Source organism: Oncorhynchus keta, chromosome 10, assembly GCF_023373465.1.
Source record: "Oncorhynchus keta strain PuntledgeMale-10-30-2019 chromosome 10, Oket_V2, whole genome shotgun sequence".
Taxonomy (NCBI): Eukaryota; Metazoa; Chordata; class Actinopteri; order Salmoniformes; family Salmonidae; genus Oncorhynchus; species Oncorhynchus keta.
The window spans coordinates 15,853,847-15,873,620 of NC_068430.1; the positions used below are offsets into that span (position 1 = coordinate 15,853,847).

Genomic DNA, 19,774 nt, shown 5'->3' on the forward strand with positions numbered 1-19,774 from the left:
CGCCAGACCTACGTTTTTTAGGGATGCGGTAACACTTCTTTCTGGTGCTCTTTGCTCTCAGGGGTCTGCGGAGACGCTGGGGAGGAGGGGACTGTGGAGTGGTGGGTTATAGAATGTGACAGCGATGGGGATGTTGCGGGGGTCTCGGGAGTAAAATTAGATTCATGAAGATGCAGAATAGTTGAAGGGGAAACTGTAATTCAATGTGAACGAACGCCGATCTCGTACCGCGCCCCAACAATTTCATCCCTACATTTACGTTCTCTGTTGCTTTGTAGTGGTCTGTACCTGTACCGACTTACCTGGGAGGACAAGACACTGCAGATCTCATCTGTGATGTATCCCCCCTCAACAACACTTCCCTTTTTATAAGAGGTGTGACAGTGAAAGATGGAATTTGTATGATAAATATCCTCTATGGATGCATAAACATTCACTTAGTGTTGATAGTTACAACATGCAACACTTTTTTTCGTGAAAAATGGCACAGAACCCTAACTCAGAAGGAGTTAGTAGGTCCAGTGTGTTGCGGGTGTGAGTATGGGGTGTGGTACAGAGCTGATCATTCTCTCTCCCTCTCTTTCTCCCCCCAGCTTCCTGGACTGTTTCTCCTCTGTTTCTGGAAGCGGAGGGACCATGCTGTGGGACAAACTATGGTGGCTGTCCACCTTGCTGGCCCTGTCGGCCGAAGCATTGCCCACACTGCCCATTGAGCCCCTCTCTGCCCCTCGGGTTTTCCTCTCCTTCAAAGGTAAGCCACTCACACTTTCAGATATCTCAAATAGTTTGTGTGGTTCTCCGTGACTAAAAACAGGTGGATAGAATGTCCTTGTATCTGAACTCTTGTGGTTGCTTCTATGTTTTTATTTTCACAGTTCCTCCTAGCTTTGTCTGCTCTTGGTGAAATGTAGGGTTTAGGGGGACTAGACTGCCGTTATAGCCAGCTATGCGCTTATTTTGGCACACCATGGTGTCAGTCAGTGCCCATCCCTCTCTCTCTGGCTGAAACCTGATTATCTGTTGAGAGAGGGGGCGATGAGAGAGATGAGGAGAGGTGCTGTTTGTTCCTACTGTTCAGAGATCAGAGAGCACATCTTCATTAAACCGACTGACTGACTGACGAGCACAGTCCTCCAACAGGGCTTTGCCTGCCCTCAGCTCCCCTCTGGAATGAAGTTGGATTCAACACTTGGCCGTGTCCACATTTAGAGGGGCCCAGCGTATTATGAATGCCTTTCAATGTCACATGAGGCCCTGTCTGTGTTTTGAACTGTACCTTCAAAATGGTTCTTTATGGACATCATCTCTAATGTCTTGTAGACCTAATTGCTGTGTCTATTTACAAGTGTAGGGGCTTACTTTGATCACCCTGTTGCAGGGAATTGAAGGGAATGTAAAACTTGTCGTGTATTTGAGGTATAAAAAGGCTTCTGAAGTTTTTAATCTCCACTTTGAAAATCTTCCCTTATGAAAAATGTATCAACCCTTACAGAAATGTATTAATTATAATCCACTTATTTCACATTTCCTGTTGCTACAGGATTATTTTCCTGCTGTAGCAAATGGCCTCAAACTAATATCCTGCATCTGTAGGCTAATCGTTAGGTGAACCCTGGGTTGGAGCTCAAAGGAGCAGAGGACTCGCAAAGCCTCCAGATGACTTTAAATCCTCATCACCTCACTTGGGGACAGAGATGAGATTCTGCACTTTTCCATTTTGTCTGCAAGTATGTAGAATTGGGCAACCTGAGTCTCTCTCTCTCTCTCTCTCTCTCTCTCTCTCTCTCTCTCTCTCTCTCTCTCTCTCTCTCTCTCTCTCTCTCTCTCTCTCTCTCTCTCTCTCTCTCTCTCTCTCTCTCTCTCTCTCTCCCTGTCTGTTCTCACTCTCTAATCAAGTTTGTTTTCACAATCACACTGCTCCAAATTGGTCATTTCTTTCCCATTTCCTTTCAATTAGTTCCTTTTTTGTTTTTAATTGGTTTTTGAGAGACCTATATGCTTGACAGAGCATCTTTACTTTGTTGGTGACTAGAATTGAACAGGAGCTGCACATTTTCTAATTGTGTCATTTTGGCTCACGCTGAGGGGAATTGCTTTTAAATGTGCCCATATTGATTCCTTTATGGACCTTGGTGAGCCAATTGTTTTGCTACACATTTTAAAAAGCATATCCATGGGGTCAAGATTCCTTGGAGCTTGCCAAGGGTGCTTAGCTGAATTTTAACAAGTGTAAATCTAACCTCTTAAAAATGCAACTAATCTCTTTCTAGCCATCCAACTGTTTTTAAACAAGCTTTTTGATTTCGACACTCCAAGCTTTACACAACCTCTTGCACCTACTTTTTCATGATGGCAATCTCTGTCTATTGAAGCAGTTGTGGTACAGTACATTGTGTTGCCTAAATGTGAATCCTAACCTGTGGCATCAGTGTTACTTCTGGCTAATACCGCCAGTGTGGTCTGGTGGTCCAAAAGTATTCTCTAATCCGGTTGGTCTATTGTCAAACACTGAGGTTGAAACCTTCCCCTCCAGTTTCAATGTCAGACTTGTAGACAGTTTGTTCTAAATATTTTTTTCTCATGTACTGTTTTGTGTTATTATATGTCATAATCTTGGATGAGTTGTAGTTGCTGTCGACCACCTGCTGGTCATCAGTGTGGTTAGACTTGGGCCAGTCCTTTCTGCTGAGGACTCAGACTGTCAGGTGGCTTAACTGAAGCTCGTTCAGGAGTTTGTTTAGTATTTCTGGCATTATTGATTGCTTTGAAGCTGCGTGCGGGTGCCTTGCAACACAGACACACACAGATTTAACTGTGTGTATAAACATAAAAGCACAGACATGGCATGCACCTGAAACATCAACACATGGAGTAAAGGGCAGGGGCCATTAGAGATCATTTATTTCCTTTGATTGAGGACTTGAGTTCATGTAGGCTCCTGCTACATGGAGAGGAAAGATGGATGTGTCCATCAGTCAACTCACTCAGGTAACTTGCGCTACAGATTATCTCACAGAGACAGTGGTCTGCCAGACTGATGCATCACATGCATGTGTAGGAGGCCGTTTTCAGCTACTACACTGGTTGAATCCATATTCAAGTCATATTAGTTCACATTGCCATTTACTGTCTCCATTTCACAGCTCAAAATTCAGGTTCTATTTTCATAGAAATTTTTTAAATCTCTTATCTTCTGTCGTTTTTTTCCTGAGCGGAGACAGAAAAGCTTTCTGCTACATGAGTGAAAGCGTGCAGGATTGACATGCTAAAGGATGGCCCGGGGGGGAGAGGGGAGAGACACGTCACATGCTAGGTAGCCATCACATAACTCCATTGTGACATGACAGCACATTCCCTATGATTATTTCCCAGCACAATGGTTAACAAAAGACACAAAGCAAAATGCTCTCTCGGGAATTGTTGCCCATGTTGTTTAAAATGTAGTTTTCTATCATTCTGAGCTATAAATTGTTATATCATATTTATTTTTTCAACTGACATTTTCAGTTTTGCTTGATTCAGATTTTTTTTTTTGAGTAAAGGTCCCAGATCTGTCTATAGTTTCTGTTGAATGTTGTCCATAATATCAGTCCACCTACCTTATCTTCAATTATTGAATTGAAGTAGCTTAAGTCCCTATCAGCACTGAGCTCTCTATGTAAGTTTATATCAGTTGTCTGTAGTATATAGTGAGGTCTATAAAAGCAGCCAGTGAGGGGGTCAGAGGCGGTGCAGGGCTGTGAGTTATCACTCGTGATAAGGGAAGAGTAAACAGCAACTGAGAGTAAAGGAATGTCCACTCAGGACTCGTAAGCATCGATCATCTCCCACACTGCTTTAGTAGTATGAGATGAATGGTGACGAAAACAGACATACACACCATTTACACCTATTGAATACAATAAAGCACTGTTGAACACAATGCTCCCAGTTAGTCACACACGCAAAAATACACTTACATGCTCGCATACACGTTAAAGCCTTTTCTAAATGCTTATCGCAGGCTGGTTAGCAAACACATGTTAAGGTTATGAAGATAAAGTGGGCGCTTAGGTTTTCAAAGAACAGAAAGTGTGGTAGACATATAGACACCCTGAAGAAGGCACAGTTATGCCGAAACGTTGGTGTTTTTTTATCCAATAAATGATTGGGAGGTTATACTAATGGAGTGTGTGACATTCTTTGTTTTTCTAGCTTCCAGTTTATTCTCTGTTCGTCAGCACCTCGACACTACATCATGTCCTCCGGGGGAGCTCCAGCTCATGCTTTTTATTAGACACACTTTCTCCCGTTTTTGGTTGCGTGTTTTTCTTTTGGGGCCAGTGGGAATTGTGGATGGTGGACGTTGTAATACAATGTTACAAGCACAAACAAAGCACCACCGTTGTGTTCCTTATTAAGGGTACCCATTGCCATCTTTATTTGTAAAGAGCTAATAGGACTGACTGGTTTCAGCCTCTGAGAGAAGAACTCTTATATTTATCCTCCAACAAGCTCTATAATCACGTGCTATTTCAAGGTGTGGGGCTCCTCAGGGGTCATGACCCCAAAACAGGAGCCAGTCACACTAACTGCACCCCCCACACACACACACACCTTGGGAGAATGGGAGCATATTAGCTAGTAATAGCTCGTTGCGCTAATCTTCAGTCACATTCGAAAGTGTTTAACGTTGTTTTCCTTTTGCCTTTGGTCCAGGGTGAAACACCTGGAAACAGAGTTGGTGGTGAGGGAGGGCGGGAGGGAAATAGAACACTCTAAATGGGGGAGAAAATGCACGGCCAGACAGTCATATAATTGGACTATTTCTCAAACAGAATCTCAAGGTTATTTCAACTTCCCCTGGCTTCTCTCTTTCTCTATCATGTAACTTAATGGTTAAGTGATTATCACAGTAGCACAAAGAGCTCAGTGTTAGCTCACCTCTCCTGTCTGTGCTCTCAGGGTGGAATATATTAGCACACAGATCAGCTCTGGCTATATTTCTGCTTCCCTATTATGTGAATTATGCTACTACTCACAGTGAACTTCACTTAGACTTCACTCAGTGTCTCTCTACGGCTCTACGATTACAATAGCCCAGGTTTCTTAGATTAGAGAAAGAAATGTGGGCGGACATGCAGACATGGCTACTGTGGCTGGTAAGAGAGGAAAGCCTATTCATGGTTAAATGCCTTGCTGGAGGTGCTCTCTCAGCTTTCCGCCTGCCTGCGGTTAGTTACTATACTGTATGGGTTGTCTGAAACCCTTGCTGACATGTCTACTGAAAGGGAGAGCATTATGGCAGTCTATTTGTGCGCAGTCTGTCTGAGAGCCAGCCTTGAGCTGAGCTTTCCACCCCTGTCAGGGCCTAAGAGAGAGAGATGGCCAGCCAAGAAAGAAAGGCAAGAGTGACAGGGGAAAAGGCCACAGTCCGGTCTCCATGTAATGGACACGAGGTGGGAATGTGTGTGTGTGGTCTTTGTGTGGATGGGTGTCTGTGAGTGTGAGAGTGAAACGGAGACAGTTAGATGCCCATGTCCAGACTGGCAGAGTAGGCCTCCATCCATCTCTCTTCCAGGCTCCTAGGTTCCTATTTAGTTGGGTCCATTGTGACACTAGAGCTAGAGCTAAGTGCCCCAGCCTTACCAGAACAGAGGCCCATGGCAATCAATGATCTGATGGAATCTTGTCCACAGCTAACCTGTCAAGAGACAGTCTCAAGGTGACTATGCCCACTGCTTTCCTAAGTTTTTCTGGGCAGAACAAAACCTTCCCTGGGCTACAGACAGACAGACAGACAGAGACAGACAGACAGACAGACAGACAGACAGACAGACAGACAGACAGACAGACAGACAGACAGACAGACAGACAGACAGACAGACAGACAGACAGACAGACAGACAGACAGACAGACAGACAGACAGACAGACAGAGAGAGAGAGAGAGAGAGAGAGAGAGACAGACAGAGACATGGTTTCAGAGTGTAACACTCCCAATAAGAACAGAACCAAAACATGTAAGGTACAAGGGTTATTGCTCGACAATCAGTTTGGATATACTGTATCCACTGGCTGGTTCAACTGTTTAAAACCATGGTTCACTGAAGATGACAAGAAGCTTTGTCAAGGTATAATAATCACTGGGGAGACCGTGTCTGGGTCTCCAGTTATGTCTGCTACTTGGGATTACTCACAGTTAATTTTCAGAGCAGGTAGAGGCGGCTGCTATTTGTCTAAGTGCTCATTTGGTCTGAAAGTTCATTCTGATTCCATGACATTAAACCATATGAACAGGGACAGGCAAGATGTGACAGAATGAAAACAGAACACATTTGCAGTCTTTTTATATCCTGATGATTTGCATAATTACTTATTAATGGAAACACTCCCACCTCCAGAAGACAGATTCATCAAACCCATCTGACACAGAGAGCCACTGCGGTTAGGTAAGGATAGAGAGTGCTATGTCAGACACACTATGTAAGTAAGAGGCAGCGGACGTGCTGTAGCTAGTACATCAGTGTGAAAGGCCCCTGCCTGCCGTCCTCTCCTCTCCCTGCTCAAACTGCGCTATTCCGTCCCCTTACTCTGCACAGATATATGCCATGTCATCTCTAATCTGCATCCCACCTCCCTCCCTCCCTATCGCTCGCTCCGCTCTGCCAGCTGTGCATGTATACAGCGTTTATAATAGATGTCCAGGATAGCAAATGTTTAATACATATAAGCAGCATGTTTTCGGAATGGGCTCAGACAAGCCAAGTCAAGTGCAGTGAGTGCGGTCAGTCCCTGTGTCACGTGGGTCACGACGGGTGCTCTGATATTTTAGTTCAACGGCAGCATGTAGTGAGTCTGTGCTTGACCATCGCTGACCATGCTGACCATCGCTGACCATGCTGACCATCGCTGACCAAGCTGACCAAGTTGACCATGCTGACCAAGCTGACCAAGCTGACCATGCTGACCATGCTGACCATCGCCGATCATGCTGACCATGCTGACCAAGCTGACCAAGCTGACCATTCTGACCATGTTGACCATGCTGACCATCGCTGACCAAGCTGACCATCGCTGACCAAGCTGACCATGCTGACCATGCTGACCATGCTGTCCATGTTGACCATGCTGAACATGCTAACCATGTTGTCCATGCTGACGATCGCTGACCAAGCTGACCATCACTGACCATCGCTGACCCTCACTGACCTTGCTGACCATCACTGACCATGCTGACCATGCTGACCATCACTGACCATGCTGACCATCACTGGCCATCACTGACCATCACTGATCATGCTGACCATCACTGACCATCACTGACCATCACTGACCATCACTGATCATGCTGACCATCACTGACCATCACTGACCATCACTGATCATGCTGACCATCACTGACCATCACTGGCCATGCTGACCATCACTGACCATCACTGACCATGCTGACCATCACTGACCATCACTGACCATGCTGACCATCACTGACCATGCTGACACACATTTACTGTCTAGACCAGTCACTCCTTTACTCTGTGACTGTCTTTTTAACTCTCAGGTCTTTGAAAAATTGCTTCAACAGAATTATATTCAGTGGCTGTGGCACGCAAGCCTGCAGCAAACATTATTACCTTGGCTGTGTCTCTCTCTCTAGAGATGGTTATGGGGCGGGGGGCGTACTGCATCCCGGCAACCTCTGCTCTGCAGGAGTCGTGCTGTCAGACTGATTATTCGAGGAGGGAAAACAGAAGGTGACAGCTTGAGCTCTAAATATAGTGTCTGTCTCTGTTTCTCTCTATATCCTCCTCTTCCTCTCCTCCTCACACCCTCTCTTGTTGCTTGTTGGTAAGGGGTTGGCAGAGGCAGGGAGGGGTGGCAGAGGCAGGGAGGGGTGGCAGAGGCAGGGAGGGGAGGAAGAAGCAGGGAGGGGAGGCAGAGGCAGGGAGGGGAGGCAGAGGCAGGGAGGGGAGGCAGAGGCAGGGAGGGGAGGCAGAGGCAGGGAGGGGAGGAAGAAGCAGGGAGGGGAGGGGAGGCAGGGGGAGGGAGGGAGGAGTGGGGATTACCTAGCACAGCATGGGCACCCTGTTTTAGCAAGCTTCAAAGGGGAAAGGGGAGATGGCCGTAAGGTGGTGGTGGGGGGGGTAGGCCTCTCAGGGCGGAAGGGTTTGACATACCAGCTCTGTCACAGCGTCACCGTCACGGTAACTAGGATCACAGGCCCGAGGGAAAATAAAGCGTGTTAAATCTCCTCTGTTCTGTGTGGTTTTATGTCAGCCCTGTTGCATAATGATGAATCTGACTGCTGGTATAGTACTACCGTATAGCTATGATCCCTGTCTCTTCCCTCAAAGTGATGTCATGGATTTTAAAAGAAAGACTTTAAGCACTTCAAGACTATTCTTCTCAATCAAAGGGAATGAACAGCAAATGAAAAATTAAAAGCAGGCAGGCTGATGCTGTTTATACCCGTGTGAGCAGAGTATTTCATGACAGCAGGCGACAGTGATCAGACAGAGCCCATAACTAAGTATTTAATTAATCATGCTGCAATCTCTCTCCATAGAGTTATAAAGACATACCATCCAAATTAAATCAGAATCACTGCGTTTTTATTATTCTTAATCTGTGGTTTGGGATAGCCAGGCCTTTTAATTAGAGTCAGAGCTGTTCCTGTGTACAGGAAAAGGACAGATTCCCTCATCTCAGGGATCAGCTCATCAGCCTGTCTAACGTAACCCAGTCTATGGACAGGCTGCAGAATGGAATGGGCACGGAGGTGGCATGACATGGAAAGGGCACTGTTGAACCGGATGGATGGGAGAGAGACATTGTGGTGAAGTTAAAATGGAGAGAGAGAGAAGAGGAAAGAGTCTTCCTGTCAGTCACTTAAAGTACTCACATACACACACCACGCTCTCCCATGTTCTCCTCATTCTCACAGCCTTCTTTACTCTTATAGTACTCTCCTACACAAACCATGCTCTCCCATGTTCTCATTCTCACAGCCTTCTTTACTCTTATAGTACTCTCCTACACACACCACGCTCTCCCATGTTCTCCTTCTCACAGCCTTCTTTACTCTTATGGTACTCTCTTACACACACCACGCTCTCCCATGTTCTCCTCATTCTCACAACCTTCTTTACTCTTATAGTACTCTCCTACACACACCACGCTCTCCCATGTTCTCCTCATTCTCACAGCCTTCTGTACTCTTATAGTACTCTCCTACACACACCACGCTCTCCCATGTTCTCCTCATTCTCACAGCCTTCTTTACTCTTATAGTACTCTCCTACACACACCACGCGCTCCCATGTTCTCCTCCTTCTCACAGCCTTCTTTACTCTTATAGTACTCTCCTACACACACCACGCTCTCCCATGTTCTCCTCATTCTCACAGCCTTCTTTACTCTTATAGTACTCTCCTACACACACCACGCTCTCCCATGTTCTCCTCCTTCTCACAGCCTTCTTTACTCTTATAGTACTCTCCTACACACACCACGCTCTCCCATGTTCTCCTCATTCTCACAGCCTTCTTTACTCTTATAGTACTCTCCTACACACACCACGCTCTCCCATGTTCTCCTCATTCTCACAGCCTTCTTTACTCTTATAGTACTCTCCTACACACACCACGCGCTCCCATGTTCTCCTCATTCTCACAGCCTTCTGTACTCTTATAGTACTCTCCTACACACACCACGCGCTCCCATGTTCTCCTCATTCTCACAGCCTTCTGTACTCTTATAGTACTCTCCTACACACACCACGCTCTCCCATGTTCTCCTCATTCTCACAGCCTTCTTTACTCTTATAGTACTCTCCTACACACACCACGCTCTCCCATGTTCTCCTCATTCTCACAGCCTTCTGTACTCCGTTCTCTTTATTTCACCCAGATTGATATAACCTTTCAACAGTTTTTCCCTCCCCATTACTTTTATGCTCCCTAGGGCATGTAAGGTAACAGGCCTGATGTTTTAAGATAACTTCTTTATGTACCCTTATGAATTTGACTATCTATGCATGTGTGCATCTGTGGAATTATGTTTTGATTAGAATTCTGGCAACCATGAAACCAGATCGGATAAAGCTTTTCTGGTTTTCCCACAGTGCAGTTTTTAGTTTTCCCTATACATGAAATGCTTTTTCAGAATGCAAAATCACATGTAGACCATAGTCTTCTTCACATGGGGCCACTTTGGCATGCTTGATAAATGGCCCTTCTGTTTCACACTCTCTGCTGTGCAAAGGGTTTCAACGCTCAGCAGGGGTGTGAGACTACCGGTCTCTGATGGGCGTGTGTGTGTGTGTGTGTGTGTGTGTGTGTGTGTGTGTGTGTGTGTGTGTGTGTGTGTGTGTGTGTGTGTGTGTGTGTGTGTGTGTGTGTGTGTGTGTGTGTGTGTGTGTGTGTGTGTGTGTGTGTGTGTGTGTGTGTGTGTCTTGGTGTCTGCTGCGGCCTTTTTATCCAATCGAAATATGACAGACAGGATAAAAATAGGCTTTAGCCACAGTAGTAGATGCAGCGATGTTGTCGTCTCATTTTTCTAGCCCCTTCAAAACAGGACCCAAGGAGCGCTGAACATTCAGACATCCACACTGTCCATGTTAGGACGTGTTTTGTTTTCACATGCAATTGACCATTGACTACAGGCATCAATGATCTTCTGACTATTGTTCCTTGTATGAATGTAAGAAACTCCTTGGTGAACCCTTGCAGATCCTTTGCTTCTAATGAAAAAGTATGGAGGCAGAGGCTGTAGAGTAATAGAGTAAACCTCAGCCCCTGCTACTGAGACAGCGGTGGAAAGGTGAGGGATGGAGGATAAGGGGAGCATTGCAGATGAAAGTCACAGAGATAGATGATAATGGATTTTTAAAGAAGTGTTTCTCTTAAGATTCAAAGTGACAGAGGAGGGTGACTGCTTGAATATTAATCTCTTCAAGCGTGCGTGTGTGTGTGTGTGTGTGTGCGTGTGTGTGTGTGTGTGTGTGTGTGTGTGTGTGTGTGTGTGTGTGTGTGTGTGTGTGTGTGTGTGTGTGTGTGTGTGTGCGTGCGTGCGTGCGTGCGTGCGTGCGTGCGTGTGTGTGTGGAAACAGCAACAGAGCCCATGTTTGGAGGTGGAGTGTGACAGTGACAGTTCTTTGGCTTGGTTGCCATAGCAGCATGGCTGTTACTACCTGCCACTTGTCCACTCAAATAAACCGAACTGATTTCAAATTACTCTCTTCAGAGGGGAAATTAATGCAATCTCTGGATTGGTCTTATTTCCCCTGGTGTGTGTTGTCGTGTCTGCACACAGATGGAGTCTGAAATGAACAAGGATAAAGGTCTGCTAGTTAAGATAAATGGGAACTTTAAAAGTGGATTTTGGGAGACAATTTAACCTTCATACCAATTCAATATTGGGAATGTGATTGAGGTTGTGGTTGGTGTGTGTAGGCTTTGTGTCTGTCTGTTTGAGAAAGAGAAGGAGAAAGACAGAGAGAGAGAGGGAGAGGAGAAAGTGGAAGAGTAGATTCCTCAAGGACACAAACCCCATGGGCCCTCCAGATGTGACCCCATGTGTGTGTGGGAGTTCTCTGGGGGTTAGCGGTCAAGGCTTGACCCCAGGGCTGAAATTAAGGGGATGGCAGTGATGGGGGGTCAAGGGTGCCTCTCTCTCGCCCTGCTGGTCCTGTTTAGCCAGTCAGACATAATTTATTACCATCTGTCTGTCAGGGCTAGGTTCTGTTACCATGATGCTGCTGAGACATGGCCATCATATATACAAAGACAGACAGACCGAGTTTGGACAGGAGGGAGACAGAGACAGGCACCTGGCATAGGGAGAACAGCTGACTGGCTATCTTAATAGAGATACTGGTTATGTCTGGGGAGTAGGGAGGACAGCTGACTGGCTATCTTAATAGAGATACTGGTTATGTCTGGGGAGTAGGGTGGACAGCTGACTGGCTATCTTAATAGAGATACTGGTTATGTCTGGGGAGTAGGGTGGACAGCTGACTGGCTATCTTAATAGAGATACTGGTTGTGTCTGGGGAGTAGGGTGGACAGCTGACTGGCTATCTTATTAGAGATACTGGTTATGTCTGGGGAGTAGGGAGGACAGCTGACTGGCTATCTTATTAGAGATACTGGTTATGTCTGGGGAGTAGGGAGGACAGCTGACTGGCTATCTTATTAGAGATACTGGTTATGTCTGGGGAGTAGGGAGGACAGCTGACTGGCTATCTTATTAGAGATACTGGTTATGTCTGGGGAGTAGGGAGGACAGCTGACTGGCTATCTTATTAGAGATACTGGTTATGTCTGGGGAGTAGGGAGGACAGCTGACTGGCTATCTTATTAGAGATACTGGTTATGTCTGGGGAGTAGGGAGGACAGCTGACTGGCTATCTTATTAGAGATACTGGTTATGTCTGGGGAGTAGGGTGGACAGCTGACTGGCTATCTTATTAGAGATACTGGTTATGTCTGGGGAGTAGGGTGGACAGCTGACTGGCTATCTTATTAGAGATACTGGTTATGTCTGGGGAGTAGGGAGGACAGCTGACTGGCTATCTTATTAGAGATACTGGTTATGTCTGGGGAGTAGGGAGGACAGCTGACTGGCTATCTTATTAGAGATACTGGTTATGTCTGGGGAATAGGGAGGACAGCTGACTGGCTATCTTATTAGAGATACTGGTTATGTCTGGGGAATAGGGAGGACAGCTGACTGGCTATCTTATTAGAGATACTGGTTATGTCTGGGGAGTAGGGAGGACAGCTAGGGTTGCAAAGCTACTGATAATTTACCAAAGTAATTTAGGTAATTAACAGAAAATATATGGCAATCTATTGTGACTTTGGTCATTTATACTTCAATAACAAACAAAAAAGATGTCCTATATAGTAAGGGTATTCAACTCTTACTCCACGAGGTCCAGAGCCAGCTGGTTTTCTGTTCTACCTAATAATTAAATGCACCCACCTGGTGTCCCAGGTCTAAATCAGTCTCTGATTAGAGGGTTAGAATTTAAAATAGCGGTGGAACTGGCTTCGGGGTCCAGAGTTGAATATGAGGGATATGTACAGTTGAAGTGGGAAGTTTACATACACCTAGGTTGGAGTCATTAAAAGTCCGTTTTCAACCACTCCACACATTTCTTGTTAACAAACTATAGTTTTGGCAAGTCAGTCTACTTTGTGCATGACACAAGTAATTTTTCCAACAATTGTTTACAGACAGATTATTTCACTTATAATTCACTGTATCACAATTCCAGTGGGTCAGAAGTTTACATACACTAAGTTGACTGTGCCTTTAAACAGCTTGAAAAATTCCAGAAAATTATGTCATGGCTTTAGAAGCTAACTGACGTAATTTGAGTCAATTGGAGGTGTACTTGTGGATGTATTTCAAGGCCTATCTTCAAACTCAGTGCCTCTTTGCTTGACATCATAGGAAAATCTAAAGAAATCAGCCAAGACCTCAGAAAAAAATTGTAGACCTCCACAAGTCTGGGTCATCCTTGGGAGCAATTTCCAAACGCCTGAAGGTACCACGTTCATCTGTACAAACAATAGTACGCAAGTATAAACACCATGGGACCACGCAACCGTCATACCGCTCAGCAAGGAGACACGTTCTGTCTCCTAGAGATGAACGTACTTTGGTGCGAAAGGTGCAAATCAATCCCAGAACAACAGCAAAGGACCTTGCGAAGATGCTGGAGGAAACAGGTACAAAAGTATCTATATTCACAGTAAAACGAGTCCTATATATCGACATAATATAACTGTTTGGCCATAATGACCATCATTATGTTTGGAGGAAAAATTGGAGGCTTGCAAGCCGAAGAACAACATCCCAATCGTGAAGCACGGGGGGAGGGGCATCGTGTTGTGGGGGTTCTTTGCTGCAGGAGGGACTAGTGCACTTCACAAAATAGATGGCATCATGAGGAGGAAAATTATGCGAATATATTGAAGCAACATCTCAAGACATCAGTCAGGAAGTTAAAGCTTGGTCGCAAATGGGTCTTCCAAATGGACAATGACCCCAAGCATACTTCCAAAGTTGTGGCAAGATGGCTTAAGGACAGCAAAGTCAAGGTATTGGCTTGGCCATCACAAAGCCCTGACTTCAATCCAATAGAACATTTGTGGGCAGAACTGTAAAAGTGTGTGCGAGCAAGGAGGCCTACAAACCTGACTCGGTTGCACCAGCTCTGTCAGGAGGAATGGGCCAAATTTTTGCTAGGATTAAATGTCAGGAATCGTGAAAAACAGATTAAATGTATTTGGCTAAGGTGTATGTAAACTTCCGACTTCAAGTGTATATAGTATTAACTTATTATATCTGTCTATAAGTGGGAGGGGGCTGAGGAAAGGTACAAGGGTAGTTAGTTATGGACCTAAAGAGCCCAACAGTAGAGGTGCCATAATACCCATAAAACCTAGCGGTCAAACAGGGAAATGGTTCCAATCGTTTTTCCACCATACATTTTTCCCATAGTTGATTTTAGAAACACTTCAAATAAGGTCTGTGTTTTGTGTAGACTTACCCTGGCGTGACACTTTGATAATAGTATCAATTTCTCTCGGACAAGGTGACTTATCAATATATTCGTCTCTATTTACTCACAGATACTAAAATGATAATTAGCATCAAAGTAGACATCATGCAAGACTACAAATCCCTGCAAGCTCCTGCACGTCATCTCTAGTTGACACCTTTGCTGACAATTATTGTGTCAATTTATAACTTGCACAAGACAGTTCACAGAATTTTACATTTAAAGAAATGTTGCCAATTTATTCATTACTACATTTAGCTAATATTAGATAGTTAATCCAGAGATTCTTACCTTTGCCTCTATTCGGCAGTCTCATCCAGATCATCATAGCATTTGTAGTTATTTCTGATCGCCACATTAGCAGCTAATTGGCATTTAATTTGGGGGGGTAAATAGAGCTGAATATAATGATAAAAGTCACCTTGTCCTAGAGTGATTTACACGGTTATCAAAAAGTCACGCCAGGGTAAGCCTACACTAAACACAGCCCTTATTTAAGTGTTTCTAAAAAAAAAAATATGGGAAAATTTATGGTGGAAAAACAATTGGAACTATTTCCCTTTTTGACCTCAAGATGTTATGGGTATTATGACTCATACTATGGTACTCTATTGTTGGTGGGGAGGAGGGAGAGCCTTTTCTCTTCCCATCCCAGTGATGTACTTTAAATGTGGAGTGACTAATCACCAGAGACTGAGCTAGCCTGGCTCTGCTCTCCTCCTTGTGGTGAGACTTAGCGGGACATGATGAACTGATGGACTGGACTTGTCTCTGGAAGAGAGAGAGCGAGAATTCATCTGGGAAGACACAAGGGGTGAGAGGAGATGGTGCTGGAGAGAGAGGGTGAGAGGGAGAAAGAGTGAAAGAAAGAAAGAAAGAAAGAAAGAAAGAAAGAAAGAAAGAAAGAAAGAAAGAAAGAAAGAAAGAAAGAAAGAAAGAAAGAAAGAAAGAAAGAAAGGGAGTAAGGAAGGGAGTAAGGAAGGGAGTAAGGAAGTGCTTCAGGCAAGGCGTGGGAGACTAAAAGGGAGTGAGGGAGAGAGTAGGTGATGGGTTGAACCTGGAGGGAGGGATTGGAGAGGGCTGGCTATTCCACTACTAATGGATGGAGGGGCATCAGTGTCAGGCCTCTTATCTTAGAAAGGTCATGGCTGGCTAGATGGAAGGATGGATAGATGGCGGGATGAGGAGGAGGAGGAGGAGAGGAGCGTGGGAGCTGGAGGCGTACTCAGAACAGATTGTCTCTCTGTTTCTTATTAGCTGTTTCTGAGTGTTGGTTGACATGGTTTAGCTCATGGTGGTTGAGTGCTGGGATACCTTCATGCCAATGTCCTGACAGTAACCTCATGCCTTCTCCTCTACTGTTAGATCCTATCTGAACATCAACATACCCCTGACTTTCTTTACACTTTTGAATTGTCATTCAAATTGTGTTAAACCAACTGTTTCAGATCACTTGGCACGTGAGCTAATTTGGACTAGAGACTGGACAGTATAACTGAGCCATACCATTCACTCACTGACCATATAAGTGGTTGTCTGCCAAAATGAGAAATTACTATTTTACTGAGCATTAGGGAGTATGTATTTCTCAGTGAACTGACTTGGCATTGCCTGTTGGGAAACTCTCAACTAATAATTCTTAAATGAGAAGCTGTGTAGTGTTTTTCTGTTCAAGCAGGAGTTTGGCAATATCAATAGTTACTTTGAGGATAGTGTGTTCTGTTTAAAGGTGCACTATACAGAAATCACTCTGCCATTTCCTGGTTACTAAAATTCAAATTGTTTGCCTAATTTCAGTTTGTGACAAAACAAGCAAGTATAGTGTAGAGAATTAGTGTACCGTCTAAACCGCTGTGAAATATATTTTCCATAAGCAAAAATATTGTATTTTCAGCTGTTTGAAGCTGATGTACAAAACCAAAAGTGAAAGACACAAAAACAAAACTTAAGAAGGGGAAGCATAGAAGTAGCACACATAGAACAGATCTACAGCTTCTTAGACTAGCTTTCAATGAGAATGACTGATCTATAACTGACATTTATATTGGTCAGGTCACCCAAAAAGTTACATATTGCAGCTTTAAGAAACAGGTCTGGGTGAGTTCAGGCAACCCTACCATGTGTGTTTGCGCATTTGTGCGTGTGTGTGTCACCCAGGAGCACTCCCAGCTGCAGAACCTTTGAACACAAGTTCACTAGAGAGAAACAATTTGCCCATTGGAACACCCTGAAACCCATTAAGCTCAATGATTTTGGTGGGATGAGGACCAACTAGCTGTCTGTCTCTGGGAGTATGAGAGGGATCAGGGTTGGAGATGGAGAGTGTGGTTGGGAGCAAACGCTGATCTGGTGGGAGGGAGGTTTGTAGTTGTGCTTCACTGCTAGATTTAAAACAGCCTCAGCAGCATTCCTTTTCCTACCTCAGTGACAGCACTATTTTGCCCCAGTTCCTTTCACTGCTACCCAACCAACAACAAGGTCACACCCTACAGCCTCCCCCTCACCCCTCCTCTATGCTCATCCATCAGGTGCACTTGGAGGGCATCAATGTTTACCCATGTTACATCAAAATAAACAGAGCAAGTGTTTTGTCTGGCACACTCTGGTTTGGTCACACACCACATAAATGTGGAAGCTACTAGATATGGGACCACGCACGTCCTGTAACCAGTGTTAGCTCTCACCTTTCATGCTGCATATGCATATTGTAGGAAACTGAACAGCAATTCAACAAGTGTGGTCTCACAGATGTAGTGTCATTGAGTCAAATGCTTCAGGCGTAGCATAATGTACATGGCCAAGAATCCATGGTGGATTGTTCTCTATCCAACTGGGTTTGTTTTCACATCCCTTTTCCATAGTCATTGTGGCTTTCAGGCTAGGGAAGGCAGAGTGCATGTGAGAGTCAGTCAGTGTGGGTGTCAGAACATTGAGGAGCAGTGACACTCCTCAGAGATCACCCTTGGGTGGGCTAAGGCTCTGATCCCTCCAATGAACCACTTCCTGGAAGAATAATAGAGAAGGGGAAGGTCCTGAATTTGGAATGAAGGAACAGGGGGATTTTAGGCCCTGTGTGGTGGGACATGAGGTTCCAGACCTTGTTTTCTGGGTTCCAGACCTTGTTTTCTGGGTTCATGTACTGATGGGGTTTCTGTTGCGTGGATAATGTGCTGATTGTTGGTGGAGGAGATGGCTTCTCATCCCCAGTCATTGTAGCGATTGCATTGACATGATGCCAAGATTCTCCCCATGTCCTGCCTCGTTCACTCCCCTTCACTCCCCTCTAACCCTCCTGCTTTGTCAGATGCCCCTGTTCTCAGGCACCCTCTGTAGGTGTCTCCAATGGTATGCTGGCAATGTGGGCCTGTGTGGAAAAGTGTGTGGGTGCGTGTGCATGTGTGTGTGTGTATGTTTGTGAGAGAATGAGAAAGAAGAACAGAGGCCTCCGTTCCCAATGTGTTGCTGTTGTTGTTGGTGGTGTCGCCTCCTTTCTAATCCCAGTGAAAGGAGTGCTACGTCTCAACAGTAGAGGGGCGTTTATGTGGGCTGGTCCACAATTCACTGACTTCATTCATGTCTGAAGGGAAGCCAGGAGGCTTCAACACAAGGAGGCAGACAACATTGGTTAAATGCATCTCTCTCTCTCTTTCTTCCTCTCACTTTCTCCGTTCTTTCTCTCCACGTCCCCCTCTTGGTGCCCATGCTAGGATGATATTTAGTCAGAACTCGGAAATGATCCGTAGCTGTTTTTGAGAATTTCACGTTGCATGAATTGATGTGTTCCGTTGTACCCAGCGTTAAACCTTCCATACAGTGATGTGAGTCTGCTGTCCTCTGGGAACCTCATGGTGAACATTCATGTCATGATCAGTTACACAATGCCATTGTACTGCAGAGACAGTATTTTTAAGAATCCCAGGAACGGTCAGAGCATGTGATAGTTCTACCCATTCCAGTGCTATTGTTCTATTGGAACCAACCCACAATATACCTTACATCTTCACTGGTATCCCTTACGCTGGCTTTGGCCCCCATGGTTCACATTAAGATAAAGTGGCGCTCTACGGTCTCAAAGGAGGTGATGTACATTGAGCGCATGTGAATCGGGGGCCATTGTGTGCATGGCATTTTCTTCTCAGGGCATGCCTTCTCTCTATAGCCTCGTTCTGACTGAGTCCTTTTTAATGGTGTCCACTCAGTTGAGCAACAAAGAGATAGGAAACAAAACCAAACTCTTTTGGCATGAAGATGATGGGGAGGTAACAGGCAGGGTTTTCACCAATAATCACCTCTTGTCAGTCTGGAATATATTAGCCTGACTGTTGATTAATCCAACATCACTAGGGAATGGTTACGTACAGCAAGATTTACATACTAACATCCGTGACCAGATTACGTTGTTCTTGTTATTGAACATGTTTGTGCTTAATTAAACCGCAAATCAATGGTTAATTCATCATTAACAATCAAATTAAGACAGTAATTTAGACCAGAACGCATTCCAATGATGGAAAGGCTTTCTTGATAGCTTTGCAATTTACAACCGCCCTACTGTTGGCGAAGGAAAGATGATCTCTATAAATCTTCTAGGTCTCTTTCCTTGCCACTGACAGAAGTGGAAAGGTTAAACTGTTTTAAAACTACTACAACTTTTCCAGTGTGCTGTGCAGTACTGGATACCCTGTGCAATGTTGCAAGAAGATTGGGGAAGAGAACAAATAGATTAATTAAGTTAGAGGACTGGGATTTCTCAATGCAGTGTGAAATCACCAAGCCAACAGAATACGGTTAAATGTAGTATTACATCCTTATGTTGCAACAGTAATAAAAGCTTCAGAGATTAAGAACTTTTAGCGTGGGCCAGGGAAGAATTCAAGTCTGCCTCTGCTCACTGGCAGAATAAATATAGGCCTAGATGACACTGAAGTCTTTTGGTCTGCTTAGGACTAATATCTCCATTCATTTTAAGATAATTATTTAATTTACTGCCCATCATTGTAATAATTCAACAAGATGGTCAATAAGAAACATTTAAAAAAGTCCTAATCTATCCTACGCATGAAGTAATTAAATACTTTAACAGGTGTCCAAACGTCCATGCAGGTCGAGTTTCTGAACTTTCAAGAGGAAGTCTCCAGGCTAAACACGCTTATGTTACCATGACGATGTTGTTGTGGCTACAGTTACCCAAGAAATTCAATTGAAATTACATGCTTTGTCC

The 19,774-nt window shown here is 44.6% G+C and overlaps 1 protein-coding gene across 5 annotated transcripts in view; it reads left to right on the plus strand.

Moving 5' to 3' along the window:
- LOC118388275 (semaphorin-3F-like) overlaps positions 1 to 19,774 on the plus strand; it is a 122,053-nt gene that overhangs the window by 1,575 nt on the left and 100,704 nt on the right. For all 5 annotated transcript variants that reach the window (XM_035777152.2, XM_052526542.1, XM_035777154.2 and 2 more), the window contains exon 2: positions 594 to 751. In XM_035777152.2, coding sequence (XP_035633045.1) covers positions 637 to 751 — 115 coding nt within the window. In that variant the 5' untranslated portion in view covers positions 594 to 636. The remainder of the gene's footprint in view (positions 1 to 593; positions 752 to 19,774) is intronic.